This window comes from Chelonia mydas, chromosome 1 (assembly GCF_015237465.2).
Source record: "Chelonia mydas isolate rCheMyd1 chromosome 1, rCheMyd1.pri.v2, whole genome shotgun sequence".
Classification (NCBI taxonomy): Eukaryota; Metazoa; Chordata; order Testudines; family Cheloniidae; genus Chelonia; species Chelonia mydas.
The window spans coordinates 99,036,983-99,054,117 of NC_057849.1; the positions used below are offsets into that span (position 1 = coordinate 99,036,983).

At 36.9% G+C, this 17,135-nt stretch overlaps 1 protein-coding gene across 8 annotated transcripts in view; it reads left to right on the plus strand.

The window, feature by feature from the left end:
• Positions 1-17,135, plus strand: part of PCCA (propionyl-CoA carboxylase subunit alpha) — a 391,797-nt gene that overhangs the window by 368,986 nt on the left and 5,676 nt on the right. For 6 of the 8 annotated variants that reach the window (XM_037896419.2, XM_037896417.2, XM_037896418.2 and 3 more), the window contains one exon: positions 4,715-4,855. In XM_037896419.2, the coding sequence (XP_037752347.1) occupies positions 4,715-4,855 (141 nt within the window). Of the gene's footprint in view, positions 1-4,714; positions 4,856-11,872; positions 15,928-17,135 lie in introns of those variants that run through there. The other 2 variants (XM_043535149.1, XM_043535142.1) reach the window with 2 other exon arrangements.

The window sequence follows — 17,135 nt, forward strand, 5'->3', positions numbered from 1 at the left end:
AAAAGACAATGTGCTGATAGCAGTTTATCATTGAACTTTACTTATTATTGACTTGAACGATTACTGGAAAACTGTTACTCATGAGTTCCTGATGGCCAATTGACACCTGTTAAATGACTTGAGACAGAAAAGGAAGCTTCCTAAGAGCGTTAAAGGGAAATTACCTAGCTAATTAAAAGGTTTCAGAGTTTATTAATTCAGAAATGGACATTATTCTACTGTATGCTGTGTAGTTGTTGTACTGAAAACAATCAAGATGCACAGTGGGCAGTTTATTTGCTGGAAGCTGAGCAATTTACAATTTTTAACCTTCCTACCAGAAAAATGACAGGTTTTAAAAACATGTCTGAATATCATGTAAAGCCTACTGTAAATTTGCTTCTGGTCAGCAATCCAAATAGGTATTTAAGTTACATATGTATATTGCTATGTTAGATTGCTCTATAAAATATCCAGTGGAGTTTGAGTATTTACAACTCATGAGAATGTGAGATTAAGGTATGTAGGGAAGGTCATATTTAATGAACTAATGCAAAATGTAACAGGATGCAGTTTGAGCATCATACTTGCGGCATATTATATTCTGTCATAGTTGGTAGGATAACCTGTATAGTTTACTGAGCTTTTCTTTAAGTGGAAATGTATTTTAGATATGTGCTTGTGACCTCCTTTAAATCACAACGGGTTGCCTACATTTTTTTTCTCTCTCTCTTTTTACCACTTATTCTACTTAAGAGATTTATACAGTAGATTTAAAATAAATATATATAGTTTTCATTTGATTGCCTTCTCTTTGTACCTTTATTCCTGCACATCTGTTATTATTATGCCCTTTTCTCTAGTCACAGAGATTTAGTTGTAAGAGGTGGTTTTCCATTACATACACCATAACATTCATTTACCAAGAGACCTAGGACTGTTGGTAGCGTACTGTTACCCTAAGCAGACTGTTAGCTAACATCCCCTTTCCCTACCGTCGTTTTTGTTTACTGATAGTGGACTTCAACAATCCTGTGAAAAAGAAATACCTGTTTTCCACCCAATCAGGCATGCCTGGCTCCATTCAGGTACTTTTTTATTAACTTTACTTTGGCTGGCAGAATTACCCTCTGAAACCCCGCAGAGTGGAGCAGTGACCAGAGACGACTGCTGATGAGTTCAGATCTGATCAATGGCAGATTTCGCTGCTGCTAAAGTCCACCAACAGACAATCTTGCTTATGACTCCAGCAGATGTTTCTTCTGTTTTAGACCAATGAAAACCTTATGGTCTCCACTTGTAATCCAACCTCTGTAACGTTCCCCATTTTCCCCCTCACCACCCAACCAAAAAACACCTTAAAAAAACATGGAAACATCCACTTCAGATTTTAGATTTAATTCAGTAAAGCCAAAAGTGCAACAGTATTAATTGTGTGATATAGACACTCTTGGTATGTCCCTAATTGTCTTTGTTTTAGAGACATCTGTAATCATTGTATGATTACTTTGGTCTTCCTAAGGCCTTTGCAGTTCTCATCAAGCCACGTGTTTATGTCTCAGGTTAGGATCAAGAGCTCACTGACCCCCCTTTCTGTAATATGGTTTCTGAGAGCTAAGAGATAGCTTTACAAAGGAATGCTTATGTGGGGATTTAGTGGGTCCAGCAGAAAGTAGAAATACATCAAAGGTAACCTTAAAGAAGGAACTGGTGCTTTGTCTTCTTTTTTTATATTCCGAAAGGTCATTTGTTAGCCAACTGCACCAAAAAAGGCCTTTCCTGAGAAGTTTACTGTTGTTATTTTGTACTTTTCGATTACAATAACTCTCTTATCCCCAAAACAGACTAAAGAACAATAAACAAATACAAAAGCAAAAGGAACAGCTCATCAATAACAAAGACCTGCATTTGAAAGCTGTTAGTTTACTGACTCTCACATCTCATTCCAAGAAAAGCAGGAGTCCTGCAGAGAAAAGAATGTAAAAGATATGAAAATTATAAAGATGGTAAAAACTCAGCATTTGGTTGGTAGGGATACTATAACTTAGTATGGAAAATTGAGCTTTAAAGTGCAACGTACAGCAGGACACTCTCCCTGTCTCCCATCCCCCTGCATTGCTGCAGGTTTTGATGTGGATGGGGAATTACTTTAAGTATTTCAACCTCAGTGAAATGTTGTAAGACGGCTTGTTCCTTGGAATTAAAGCAGATTTTTTTCTTGCATTTAAAGTTTAAATTTTGAGGTTGGGCAGTACAGAAGAATTGATCTATATAATAATTAGAAAACCAAATGGAGGCTAACCATAACTTTTGAAAACCATATCGAAGTAATCACTAACACCATACAGTAGTGCCAGTCCAGAAAGCTGACTTATTTTTGTTTTCTTCCAAGACCTAGTTTTTTTTTATTATTATTATTTTCAAACTATGATTACAAAGCAGACACTAACCATGGATACTGAAACTGTGCAATTTGGGGTAATTATATTCCCCCCCATAGATTTAATGAAGGACTTTTAAGTACAATTTATCTTTGATAAATAGTCCCTCTGCACAGAATGTTTATTAGATTGACAGCAGAATGCACTCTGCTAGCTTTTTTCCCCTGCCACTTATGACTCAGATGAATTTAAATAGGAGCAAAAAGCTTTTATTTGCACTGTAATTCACTTAAGGATCATATCCTTCAGAAACTGGCAGACACTTGTATGTCTTGATTGCAACACACACACTCAAGAGTAAAGAAACATGCATAAGATGTTATTTGACCTGTCACGTTGTCGCAATTTTGCTTGCAACTTACGTTACCAAATCTCCTCTAGGCATCTTCTCCCACCCCCCACAAGTGTGCATACACGCACATGCACAGTTTTATTTTTTTTAAAGGGACACGGCAAGCAGCTCACTGCATTCAGTTTAGTCATTTGTGCAGAAAGGTAAATAACTTACCTTATTTTGTTTTTGAAAATGTACACTCCACACTCTAATTGACAGCATGCTGCCAGCAGGATGTTTTCAGTTAAAGCAGCTTTTTATATACAAAGTGGTGCAAGCTCATATGTGCAGCATCAGTAGTACTCAAGGCATACGTATTTTGGTAAATCCGAAAATCTCCATGTGGTGGGTATAGCTTCATTTATTACAGTGGCACATGACTAAATTTAAAGGTTTTATGTGTTTCATATAAATTGTATCTCATATTTCTGATAAGTTCCAAATATTTTCCAACCAAATGGTTACCCTGCTCACTGCACATGTTCCATCTATCTGGACAGCATTTATGTAGGATGATAACCCTCTGTTAAAGCCAAACAATGTGTGTCTTCAGAAAGCTGTTTTTTAAAGATTTCCACTGCAGTTAATTAGCTTACCATTGTCTTTTCCGAGTATCCCATTTTTGCTCCCTGTTGAAGCAGAAGTTAGACTCCCCTTTGCCTTCATCTGTGTCATTTTGTATAAAAATGAAAAGCAGAGAGACTCCATTTAACAAAACAATGGTTAACTATTTCAGTAGACAATATACTTTTTAAAAGGTATTAAAATTTACCTCATCAAAATACAAATTTGAATTTTAAATGAACTTCAGCCTACAACACTTATTACTGAAACCTTTGTTTAAATGACTGATGTAGTGCAATGCTGTTCTTTCACTCTCAGTTGGTGTTGGGAGATAAGGAGTTTCTCACAGAGACATGCTGCCATCTACTGGATTTCTACATTCAGTTTCACATGCACTGCAGCAGCTTTGAAGAAAAATTCTCACAAACTCAATGAAATGTCCATGAAAGTGTACACAGGTTTTTCAGAACTAAAGTAAAAAGGGAAATTGACATACAAATGTACATAGTTTCAGAAAGGTTTAGTTTAAAGGGATGCTGTTAGATAGTTCAGGCCCTGGCATTTTGTTTTGTTTTTTTTAATTTATAAAACATCATAGAAATATATTTTTTTTTAAATTAGACAGAAACAGTTAAACAGTTTAGGTTGAACAGGACACATCACCCTTATCCTGGAGGGTTTCCATTCTTTCTTACCTCACATAGAACTACCAATAGGACATTTCCATGCCTTGTTTGCAGCCCTATGCTTGTACACAATATTATGGAAGTGAAATTGTCTGATCTGTTTTGATTGCAAAAGCTGAATGAAGTGTAAGATGAAAACACTGAATTAATAGTACAAAGTAAAGTAATGTTTTAAAATTCATTCATTGTTAATAGTCTAGGGAGGCATTAGTAATTCAGGGCTAAATTCTAATTCTGCTCAGTTATACACAGGTGTGTGTCTGAAATTATTCCATCTAATTACTCCAGACCTAAACCAGGGTAACTGAGTGTAGGATTTGGTTAGAAAAAGGATATTTTCTCGCTTTAAAATTATTTTTAAATTTTAATCTTTTTTCCCTTTTGGGGGGGGGGGGAAAGAACCTGAGATGTGTTAACCAGTTTATTAATCTGATATTGCCCTTTTAGTTATTCAGTGCTGCTGTCTTGGGTTGTCTTGTATTTTTACTTTTTTCCCCTTTACTCAGGTAGTGAAAACTGTGACTCAGATTCCAAACTTTAGACAGTTCCATATACATTATACATATAATGTGTGTAGTATACAAACACCATGTCTTAAGTCATCATACAAATAGTATATCAATGCGAGACTTTTAGATCATTACAAAGAATTCACAAGAGACATGAGATTAAATATTTTAAAACATTTTTCTTTTTGTCTTTTCCTTAAGTACAAGTTACGAATACTAACCAAGCTTGCTGCAGAGTTGAGTAAATACATGCCAGAGAAAGCAGTGGAGGATACAACCAGTATTTTGAGATCACCGATGCCTGGAACAGTGGTGGCGGTTTCTGTAAAGCCTGGAGACTTGGTAAGAGAGGCTCTTTTACTATATATAATTTTATTAAGATGATGTTAAAATAAAAAGAAAACGATACAGAGTTTAAGCGTAGAAGTTTCTGGTTATCAGGGAATAACGTACAGATTATCAAGGGGTGTGAAGTTCAGTTTAGGGTCGGATGGCATAAGGAATACATAATCTGCAATATCCCCAATTTGGGGTAAAAGGTTAACGGGTCAAAGTACAGACATTGAGATGTGAGGGTATGTTGTTCATATAATGGCTATGTTCAGGTGTGGAGTATAATGAGTGGATACGATGATGAGGATGGATTTACTCTCATGTGGTGAGATTTAATGTTCAGTGAGTTTATGGTTCCAGTTTATATGGTCCAATGGAAAAAGTCTCTCGGTCCCTTTCCACACAGTTTCCTCCACAGTATAATTGAAAGCCTGAGCCAGTCTCCTTTACAGAACTTTCTTTTGTAACATTATCTGGAGAGTATGATTGTGTGTGTGCATTACTTGTTTCTTGTTTCAGAGTAGCAGCCGTGTTAGTCTGTATCCCCAAAAAGAAAAGGAGGACTTGTGGCACCTTAGAGACTAACCAATTTATTTGAGCATAAGCTTTCATGAGCTACATCCGATGAAGTGAGCTGTAGCTCACGAAAGTTTATGCTCAAATAAATTGGTTAGTCTCTAAGGTGCCACAAGTCCTCCTTTTCTTTTTTGTGAATATAGACTAACACGGCTGCTACTCTGAAACCATAAGAAATCTCTGTAGGCGATTCCCTCACCCTGTCTAAGGAGCAAAAACTCGGGATAGGAGGGTAACAGGACACATCACCACTATCCTGGGGGTTTCCATTCTTTTCCAACACACAGAACTAGAAAAAAATGTGATGTTTGAGAGTTACGTGTAGGTGCTTTACATTACTCAGTTTTGGGTGACCTCCAAGCACAACCACATTACATAAAATTATATTTAGGGGTTAAGGGTCTTGAATCTGAGCCAAGGAGGTGGTGTTATACTGGGATAGGGGACATTAGAATGAAGCAACCGAAGCCTGAGTCTAAAGTGCATAGTACTGTTATTGTTTAGACAGTGCCATAAATAGACATGTGGCACTTTACAGGCAAATAGAAAATCCTGATCCCTGAATTTATAATCTTAGGGTCCTCCTGTGAAGCAAAAAAAGACCAGCAGCGGCAAGTCTTCAGAGTCCAGGTCAATGGACCTGGGGCTTGTGCTGCAGGGCTTAGAACAGCAGTATAGACACTCAGGTTGGGGCCCAGGCTCTGGAGTCTGGGCTCTAAAACATGGTGAGGGGGGCGGGTCTCGGAGACCAGGCTCCAGCCTGAGCCCGAACGTCTACATTGCTGTTTTTAGCCCCACAACATGAGCCCCATGACCCCGAGTCAGCTGACCCTGGCTTTGAGACATATGCCGTTTTGTTTGTTTGTTTTGATGTGTAGACATACCCCCACGGTACAATCCCGACTTCAGTGAGAGGTTGAGTACAAACTGGATAAGGACCCCAAATTACTACATGTTTAATCTCAAAAGGTGTTGCCCTGTAAAATGGGGGTGATGTTTTACACATTTCCATGCTGCTTTCTCTGCTTTTACACAGCATACATACAGGCATTTCTCTCCGTTGGTAGGAAAAAGAGAGCGGAAATAAAAGCTCCAGATGCAAAGATCCAGAAAAGAGGGTCTTTGCCTCCATAAGTTTATATTAAATATGTTAATATCTATATGTTTATATTATGTTAATTATATATAAATACAATGTATGTATATGTACACACACACAATCTGAACTAATTCCAGTTTGGTAAAAATGCAGCCGAAAGGAAAACTCCACTGTGTCACGTGGCAAAGGTATGAATATTTCTTGACTGTTGTAATTGTTGCTTGTGGCAAAAGTTGTTATATGTGCACTTTTAAAAACTGTTGAATTCACTTAAAATTAACCTATTTCACCACTGAATCATAACAAACTCTTATGCCTGGGAAGTGACTTTATGCACAGGAATAGCTCCATGGAAGTGAGCTGGATTACTCACTTGTGTAAAGTGACTAGTGTGGGGGTGTCTGCAGGATCAGGGCCTGAAATACTCAGATGCCTCTTTCACAAGCGATCAGAAAAGCTTATTAGTAAATCATGTGGTGTTTACAGCAAAGTATTCGCAATGTGTCAAGAATAAAAATGAACCGTCAGTTGTTGTTAGTTAACAAAACAGCTAATCTTGAGATCTGCCTAAAAGCTGGTTGGAAAACTGACTGCTTACAACAGATTCATCTCCTCATGTGGAGAGTGAAACCCACTGCTTCTATACAGAGGCAGTAAGAGTTGCATAGTGAGTAAGATGCTATGCAAATATTTGTTTTTGTGGGAGAAAAGATAATGTTTTCAAGGTATTTCAATATTGCAAGACTGAACCATTTTTACATTGCACTTTTGATAGTATAAATGGAATGGGTTTAAAAAAAGTTAATTCTGCTGGATGTTATAAAATGTTTCCCTTGTGCCTGACAAATATTTTGTGGTCTTGAAGGAACAGAACCATGGGGGAATGGGGCCATGGCCAAGGAATTAAAAACCTCCCTTTACAAATCCACAAGTGGTGCAGTGCAAGAGTACAAGTTGTTAAATAATGTGTGAGGATTTTTTTCTCTCCTCCTCTGCTGCAGCTTTTTGCTGGAGGCACTGAGTGGCAGAGCACTTGAACAGCATAATCTCTGTTCTGCCGACCTGAGCTTGTCAATGCTAATTGTGTGGCTTTAATTACAAAAACACATTTGAGTTATTGGAAAGGGTTTAACTTAAATCCTCCCTTTCCAGGACTAGTGTCAAAACTTTAAAAAGGAGCTGAGGTAGTATCAGCTATCTGCACTGAATAAGCAGTGGGATGGTGTGATTCAGATTACATGTCTTGGCTGTCCATCAGAACTCGGTTCACGCACTACAGCTGTTCAAGGCACGATGAACAGGGAACTGTAGCTCTGATAAATACAAACCTTTTTGTCCCACTGCTTGAATGTGTTCTGATCTTCCTTGTTTTTCAGGCTGACTAAAGAATTTAAGTCGTCTTTGTATTTCCAGCTGTATTTACCAGTTAAAATTGTAATGGTGTCTGAAAACAATGCAGCTGCAAAGCAGGGAAAAATGAGATGCTCTTCCTTGTTTTCATTCAGGTTACAGCTATTATGAATAAAACAGCATTGTTATTAGCTCTTCCAAGATATTTTTTAACTTGTGATCTATGCTAAATATTATTGGAAGATCAAATAACAGTCTCTACACCAGGGCTGTGCTCTCAAAGAGATTATTTCAGAGACTTCAATAGCATTGGGAGGTAGTCTCCATTAGCCATACTTCAGAGGTAACATTAAAATAGAAAAGAAACTCCTAGTGAGGGGGCACATCATCTTTGTTTGAATGGCTGCATTTACAACTATCTTTATTATCAGCCATTTAGTTCTGGGCGTTTTGCTTGGCCAGGTAAAACATATGGTATTGGTTAGTTTCTCTCTGTGTCCTTAGCCAAATGAGAAGCCAGCGATGGTCTCTTCATTAGTTTTCCTCAGACTTTATATCATTGTCTTTCAATAAAATAATGTTCTCTTTTGGCTGCTATTTATGAAAAATGCTTTGGGCTGCTGCAGCATGATAGAAGGCTGTATGTGCGTGCTCCAGCGAATCTGATAACCCGTTTGGAATTCAGTTCTGCCCCAGAAGTAGTGCAACAAGCAAGAAATTCATTTTCTGTTGGCCAGAAGTCAGTCTTCTGCTCTGCTCAGTTCCCACTAGGGGAAAGCACTACTTGTCATACGAAGAGGAGTAGGACTTCTGCTGATATTTTTAAGCTTTATCATTGCTTTCTTCTTTCCTTACCATTTTCCCCACGTTATCTGAGGGATGTAATTAAATGTCACTTGCTTGTCACTGGGAACAGTTAAAACCAAAGTAACGTGAACAACAAAAGCATTGTGAACTTGAAAACTCTCTGAATGAGAAAAAGATATTATTTAGCAGATGAATCTTCAATTTAGCCTTAACTTTTATATCTTATTTGTAATGACAGCACTGTCTCTCTAGTAAAGCACATCCATTTTAATTTTCTGTGAAGGGGGTTATTATAAAGAAGTACATATTAGAATGAAAGCCTGTTGTTAAGAGGCCATTTGGTATAGTCAAAATTCAGGACATTGGCAGTGTTAAATGAGACAGGAGAGGTTATACACATTCAAAATCATAGCCTAGGCATTGATCTTGCTCAAATTGACTTCAGCAGGAGCACAGTTGGCCCCCAGGCACGGATTGTGTACATTGCCATCTTCATAAACCTCCAGTAAAATGCTACAGATTCAATTTAATCTTGTAACAATTACAAAAAATACAATGTAACAAACAAAATGTCAACACTCATTCTGTATTAAGCACTGAGGGCAGAATAAAACAGTGCCTACTAATCCTTTGTATATTATTTTTCCCTCTGATATTCTGCTTTGTGCTCTGTGTGTAAAGAATGCTGTAGAGTGAAATCAGTGGAATATGGGAAGCAAAAGATATTATGGTTCTGTGGGCATAGCTCAAATGTTGTATCATGGTTACAGAAAACCTGCCAGGATGCTCCCAAAATGGGTTCTCTTCATAACTCTTCTGAGTTTGTTAGTCATTGTATATGGCAACAATAATTGATCATACAGGTCTCAATGGCCCTCTGAAAATATTATTTTTACTTTTTCAATTTTGCATGTATCTGAAATAAAAACTTTTTAAAAAAGGCAGTAACTAGAAATAGGTGGCATTAATAAGCTGGACACTATTTAATAAGCTATAACCTGCAGAGCTGGATAAATCAATTTAATTCTTCTCTTGGGGCATCTATAAATATATACAAAAGAAAAGTGATTGTGGATAAAATGTCCAGTCACAACATGGATTTGTTTTTTATTTAATTTGTTTGTATATTATTACAGCCATAAGAAAACTGCTAGAGGTTTCTCTGTAATTAAGGATTGTTATCTCAATTTTCAAGATTTTTTTTCAATAAATGTAAGACTATCATGATTTGGGAATATTATCATGTCAAATTACTTTTTTTAATGGACATTTCTCATTTAACGAAACTACCATGACTTTCAAAGTGAAGCTGTAATTTGCAATTTAAAACTTTTGTTTGACTAGCAGATGTCTGTCTACTGAGAATGCACAAGACAGTGTTTTCCCCAAAATATTAATATATTATGGAATTTAACTGATTTGAGTAATTTCAGAATTAAGATTAAAATCCTGAGGATTGTTTAAAACTGCTGAAGTGAGATGTGTTGGGTAAATTCATTTTGCAAAACTACTTAATGCTGCTAAGCTAGAAACTAATTGGGAGATTTTATTGTAAATTGAATTCAAATCCTCTGGCAGTAAAGTCTAGAAAAAGGCTTGCGTAGATTACAAACACGTCCAGTCAGAGTTTTTAACTTTAAAATATTTAGAGTGAAAAAACAAAACCTCCACAGTTCTGCCACCCAAACACATACAGTCCTCATTACATTGTAAATTCTTGTAAAATAAGAAATTGGGCTTTTATATGTTACCTGTTGCTTTTCACCACTTCATTTGTAGTTTCAAATCTTATTTGCAATTCAGTCCCAAAAATCTAAATAAAGTAGATTTGTCTTTTTTACTTTATGCCCATAATAATTCTTATTCCAGTTGGGGGGGAATAACCAAAATGGAAAACAGAAGGAATGGGGTTAGTAATTTAATTTATACTTTTTACATAGAAATCTATGACGTTATTTAATATACCAGAATATTTCACAAACCATACACATTCTCCACTCCAGTCATGAATAAACCAATAATTTGTGGGTACAATTATTCCTTTCTGTTCAGTTTTTCCTTTTTGTGTGTGTGCAGTGTTCCCAGTGTGGATGTTAACCCATATTTTACAGAAATATGCAGCTATGAACTTGATCAAACATGATCAGGATTCTGACTTGCCCTTTTATGCTTTTTGTTATATGTTTGTACATTAATTAATTACAAACATATACATTTCATTATAAATTGTGTCTTATTGTAAGGAAAATTATCAGTAAACTGAAGCTGAAACCATTTTTACAATTTCAGAAAAACTATAACATTCAAATAGCAAAAAGATTCCAATTTTCCCACCATTCTGATACCACAAGGTTGAAGGCAATAGTTAGATTAACTGATTTTTCTATTGTGATTTATGCTAATAAGTGTCCACTATTTTCAAAATGTATTCCTTGTTAAAAGTGTAACATTTATATTGGTCTAAGATTGCATTCCTCTATATACAGTTGACTTTAATAATTTTACTTATTTCTTTATGTAAACACAGAAATTGAAGATTGTTTGGGGGTGGGATTTTATTAAAGGTGAAATGCTATTGTAATAATAAGAAACAATTCATAAATAATTAGAAGGCTTTAGTAGAGAAAAATGTGTAGATGCCTCTCAAAAAAAAATGGTGGATGTTTTACCAAATGCATAAGAACTTTTAAAAGATCACTCATAAATCAAAATATTTGTGTCTAAAACAGAAACTAGCCTTTGTCTTAGGCTGTCAAGACCATGTATGTGTGTAGTATTTGGTGGTAACTGCTACCACCAATACACATATGTAGCACATCAGCTTCCCCAAAAAAGTTTTGGAAATTTCTGAAACCATTGGGAAAACAAGTGTTTTGGATAAGGGGGTGTGCAATGACCAGTGCTCATTGCTGTCAGGAGGACGTCGCTGACCTTTGGTCAGTTAGAGGTCAGAAAATCTGCGATGTGCTATACCTACATTCATTCATTAAAGGAGTGTGGCATAAAAAGTTGAATAATCATTTGTCAAGCACTGTTAATTGCTGTTAATTATATTTTCAGCTCTATAGATTCTGTTTCCAAGTTAATTTGGAAGAAAGGGAAAACCTGTACTAATTATTTTACACACATTTGGACAACATCAAGGAATTTCAATTGCTGCTCATCCAATTCCTCCTGATTTGTTTTGTACTTAGGTGCTTGCTGCCAGAATGCCAAGAAGTCATAGAGAAAGAACATCATGGGAGGGCAATGATACCAAAATGGACTAAGTTTTTAAAAAAAAAAAAAAAATTAAGAAAAGTAACACTGAGCATTATTTTCAAGCGCTGTCTACATACCTCAGTGCACAAAAGCAACACGGCTTTAATGTACTATGTAATGTTCTTGCAACCATAACGATTACAAGTTGCACGTGTTTGTATTAATTTTGAAAGAGTATATGCAATGTTTTGTATGTTCAAGGTTGCTTGATTGTTGTTTTTATTATTGCATAGTCTCCCATTGTCCATTCTCAGTATACATAAATATGTGGGGATGCGAGTCTGGATATTATGGGAATATTGAGCGAAATTTACCAGCCTCCCTCTCTCTCTCAGACTCAGAAAGGAGACAGGATTAAAATCGGATTCTAACTGCGCTTTTAATCAAATCGGAGATGCTTTTTGCTTGTGGATGTTACTGGGTTTTTCTTCAGATCTAAAAGCCTTAAAAATGTGTTGCATTCAAACACCTGTGTTCTAAATACAATGGTATTAAAAATGTAATTGAAGGATTTTCACTTTTGTAGACAAATCAGCAGGGTTGATATTGATCCATCTTTTTAGGGAGCCACAGTGCACCAGAAGGTGATACTGTAGAGGGCCCTGTAAGCCCTCAGAGCCTTCTGTCTAATTTGGCAGAAAAACACAGAATGTAGGACAACAAAAGAACTATCCTGTTCCATAAGAAATCTTCATCCCACCCACCCCCTTCTCAAAAAAAAAAAAAAGACTTAATTTTTTCAGCTGCACACAATGATTTGGTGCTCACTGTTGCATTGAACACAGTTGCTGTCAGAACAGGCAGGAAACAGTTTTCTTTTAATTGCTGAAATCATTCGGAAATGCTTCATGCACTGCTTCTATACAGCAGATGCTGTGCATTAATTGGCCTGTGTAGGACTGACCCAGGGTTCCTTGCAGCGGGCCCAATTTTAGGCAGAGGGTTTAAATAGCTTATTTATTATTTTGTATAACCTGGCATACATTGTGTGCTTGCACGTGTTGTATTCATGGTCGGCAGTTTCTAATGTCATGTGGGTTTCAAAACCTGTGTTTCTCTGGTAATGTACTAGCAGCAGGTAAGCTCTAAATACCATCCATCAGAAGCTAATTTTTTATCCAGATACACCAATGACTGATGAACCTGTCTTTTGTATGAAGGTTTAGCACAGTAGAAAGCCATATGCCACTGGCACTGGTTCCTATGCATTCTTTACAGTTGCTAGAGAGTAGATTTAAAAAAAAAATTCTCCTGCCTTTACATCCCTTTAGTCTTTTATTTATTTAGCAGTTAGCACTTTCTAAAATAATTCTATTTTTTAGCAGCAGAAGGGGATTTGGGTCTTTTAAAAGCAATCTGGCTATTCTCGTTTTCTTTATCAGAAATATTACGGCACACCCTTAATAGGGAACCTTGTTTTGTTACTCCCCGTCTGTTCAAAACAGACCTTAGCCCATTAGAAGGTCCTCCCTTGTGTGGGAAGACCACAGCTGTTACTGTAAATCTCATCCAGTAACTGTATCACCCCCATTTTGTGGTTCTGAAGGATGAAATTGAGAAATGGAATACTGTGCAGTCATCCTTTACATCTCCAATTTTAGGCCTTTGCACATCATTTTCATGCTTTTATTCCAAATCAAACAACATTAGTGAGGAAAACCACCTTCTGCTAAATGCCTAGCATGCAAGGTAGTTGCTACAATCTTAATTTTTTTAAATAGAGAAATCCAAAAAAGTCAACTCTCCCCCCAAAATCTTTGCTGTCTCCTCAAGGTTATTCATGGGTTGAAATCCAAAAAGTAGGTAGATACCTAAGATGCAGCACAGAGGAAACAAGAGCTGATTGTGTTTCACAAACACAACTCAAAAAGGGTTCTGTTTCTTTAAATCTTTGTGAAAGAAGTGGATCTAACTTCTTATGAAGGATATTGGGGGCTTTAATCAGAAATAAGAAGTGGTTTAAATCATTAGCACAACAAAGCAAACTATAAGCTTGAAGATAAAAGTCTCTGGGGGAAAGAGTCCTCTGAAAATAAATGGGACTTGATAGATTTCCATATCATTTATAACTTCCCTTAATTACACTTGGAAGACTTGCCAGTAAAACTGGAAAATTGGCAGCCTATATCCATTATAGTAATTTTGCCGACCATGGCAAGCAGCTGGCTTTACTGGATTTTATTTCCCATCACTTACAATTAATCATCAGCTGGAGATGTCTGAAACTCTTCAAAATGTAGCAATGCTGTGTGACATTCAGGCCTCCTTAAAATGCTAAAATCTGCTGAGTAAATGGGCTGAGTTTTCCTTCAAGCTAACTCATTTTGGTGCAAGGCAAGCTGCTGCTTAATGAGTGCCACTTTGATAATCGGATGCGAATGTGAACCTTGACCCTGTGTCAAAGGAGAGTATGCAGAAAGCTGGATGAAAGATACAAGATTCAGATCTACAAACTTTACACCAATTAGACATAGAGTGGAGAAATACATCAGTGCTGATTGGGTTTATCAAAAAGACTTGTGGGACTTGTGACCATTTCGTAAGCCTAACATTGAAGACATCCTGTCACAATCATTAAGTCTTTATCAAATGATTCACAAAAGTCTTAGAGACATGTACTATACTCACAAAGATCTCTCAGTAGTAATGCCCTCAGATGTCTTTTTATACCTCTGAATTTTAAAGAGCCATCTCTGGGAGTACAATTAATCCTTATGTTCCTCCTGTATGCATAATGAAAATAGTTCAAGGTTGCTACTTTTCAAGTTCCACTTCCAATCGTCGTCCTGAATTATTTGGTTAGAAAAACACTGAAGACAGTTCTACCTATTGTCTGTAATCTGTCTTTAAGATTGGATAAATAAGACCATGCAATCCCTAAATTATACAGAGAAAGAGTTAAAATGTGATTTGCTATTCCAAAATTTAATATCTGTATTGTTAGAAGCAGTTGGATATTAGGTTCCCTTCTCTTCAATTCCTTTCATTTTTGGATCTGCTTAAAAATAAAAATGGATTTAAAAAAATAAACCATTGAAATATTCGGAGTTACACTAAAAATGCATTCTAGAAACTAAATCTGACTTGTCCATTTTCATATTCACATTAATCCAAGCAATTTAAATGTAGAGTTTATATAGCATAAATCTATTAAAACAAAAAATCTTTGTTTCTTTTTAACAAACAGAACAACTTGATCTGAGCCAGTGCAAACTAATCAGAATTTTGGGGTTATTTATTTGTTTTGACAAATTTGGGTCATCAATGACCCATCCCTATAAATTTAAAACATAAGGATGATTATGAATCAAAATTGGATTTAACTGTTTAACATACATAGGGAAGAAACAGAACATGTGAAAAAAGGCATAATACTTGAAAGAGCCCAGATTAATCCTTAAATAAGTGAGGAAGGAAGAAGTTGTACACACCACTAAGATCTTCATTTACAGACTCCATAATACAGACAGGCTAAAGGATACACACAATTATGTAACGACAGAAATTGGAAAAAGCCCAAAAGAGTGAAAAAGAAAATAGAGAGATACAAATGCCTAATTTTAGGATTGTACAATGAAAGGAATCATAAAGATTTAACATAAGAACTGTGATTAAACTTCTGTGCTTAAGTGATGCTTTCACCAAGTAGTTTTAAACAAATTGCACATTATCAGAAGTACTGTCACAGCATTTTAACTTTGGGAACCTACAAAAAGCGTGCGCTGTCTTCTAAATGAATAAGAATATTAGATGTTGACTAAGTTACTTTTGTGTGTTGGATTTTTTTATTTTCTTTATAAAGACCACCTCCTTTATTATCATCCCTGTAACATACATCTATATCAAACACAAAAATACTACATTGAATTCGAGGCACCGAACAGACGCCAAGGAATATGATCTGGAGGATGGCGTGGACTGCGCCCTCAGCAAGTTTGCAGATTACTCTAAACTGGGAGGAGTGATAGATACGCTGGAGGGTTGGGGTAGGATACAGAGGGACCTAGACAAATTAGAGGATTGGGCCAAAAGAAATCTGATGAGGTTCAACAAAGACAAGTGCAGAGTCCTGCACTTAGGACAGAAGAATCCCATGCACTGCTACAGACCAGGGACTGAGCAGCTAGGCAGCAGTTCTGCAGAAAAGGACCTAGGGGTTACAGTGGACGAGAAGCTGGATATGAGTCAACAGTGTGCCCTTGTTGCCAAGAAGGCTAATGGCATTTTGGGCTGTAAAAGTAGGGGCATCGAGGGATGTGATCGTTCCCCTCTATTCGACATTGGTGAGGCCTCATCTGGAGTACTGTGTCCAGTTTTGGGCCCCACACTACAAGAAGGATGTGGAAAAATTGGGAAGCGTCCAGCGGAGGGCAACAAAAATGATAAGGGGACTGCAACACATGCATTATGAAGAGAGGCTGAGGGAACTGGGATTGTTTAGTCTGCAGAAGAGAAGAATGAGGGGGGATTTGATAGCTGCTTTCAATTACCTAAAAGGGGGTTCCAAAGAGGCTGGCTCTAGACTGTTCTCAGTGGTAGCAGATGACCGAACAAGGAGTAATGGTCCCAAGTTGCAGTGAGGGAGGTTTAGGTTGGATATTAGGAAAAACTTTTTCACTAGGAGGGTGGTGAAGCACTGGAATGTGTTACCTAGGGAGGTGGTGGAATCTCCTTCCTTAGAGATTTTTAAGGTCAGGCTTGACAAAGCCCTGTCTGGGATGATTTAGTTGGGGATTGGTCCTGCTTTGAGCAGGGGGTTGGACTAGATGACCTCCTGAGGTCCCTTCCAACCCTGATATTCTATGATTCTATGAATACAGAATACTGATTCTCACTCATTTCCATCCATTTGCACTGCAGTACCTGAGGTGCACAGAGACAACTCTACTTAGCATTTAGACAGTAAATACATTTTTAAGGCTCTGCATAAACATTAACTGATTAATGAGCCGCCTGTCAGACTAAATGATACATTTTACAGACTGGGAAGCTGAACCGCATAGGGGTTTTGGATAACTTGTGTGCCTGACATTAGGCACTAAATCCATATTTAGGCCCCTAAATGCCCAGATATTTTTCAGAGCTCTTAAGTAGTCACCACTCCCATTGACTTTGCTGATTTAGATGTCTAACTTTGAGAACTCAGCTTTGAAAATTGTGGCCTAAGCGATTTGCCCATGGTCACATTGAGAATTA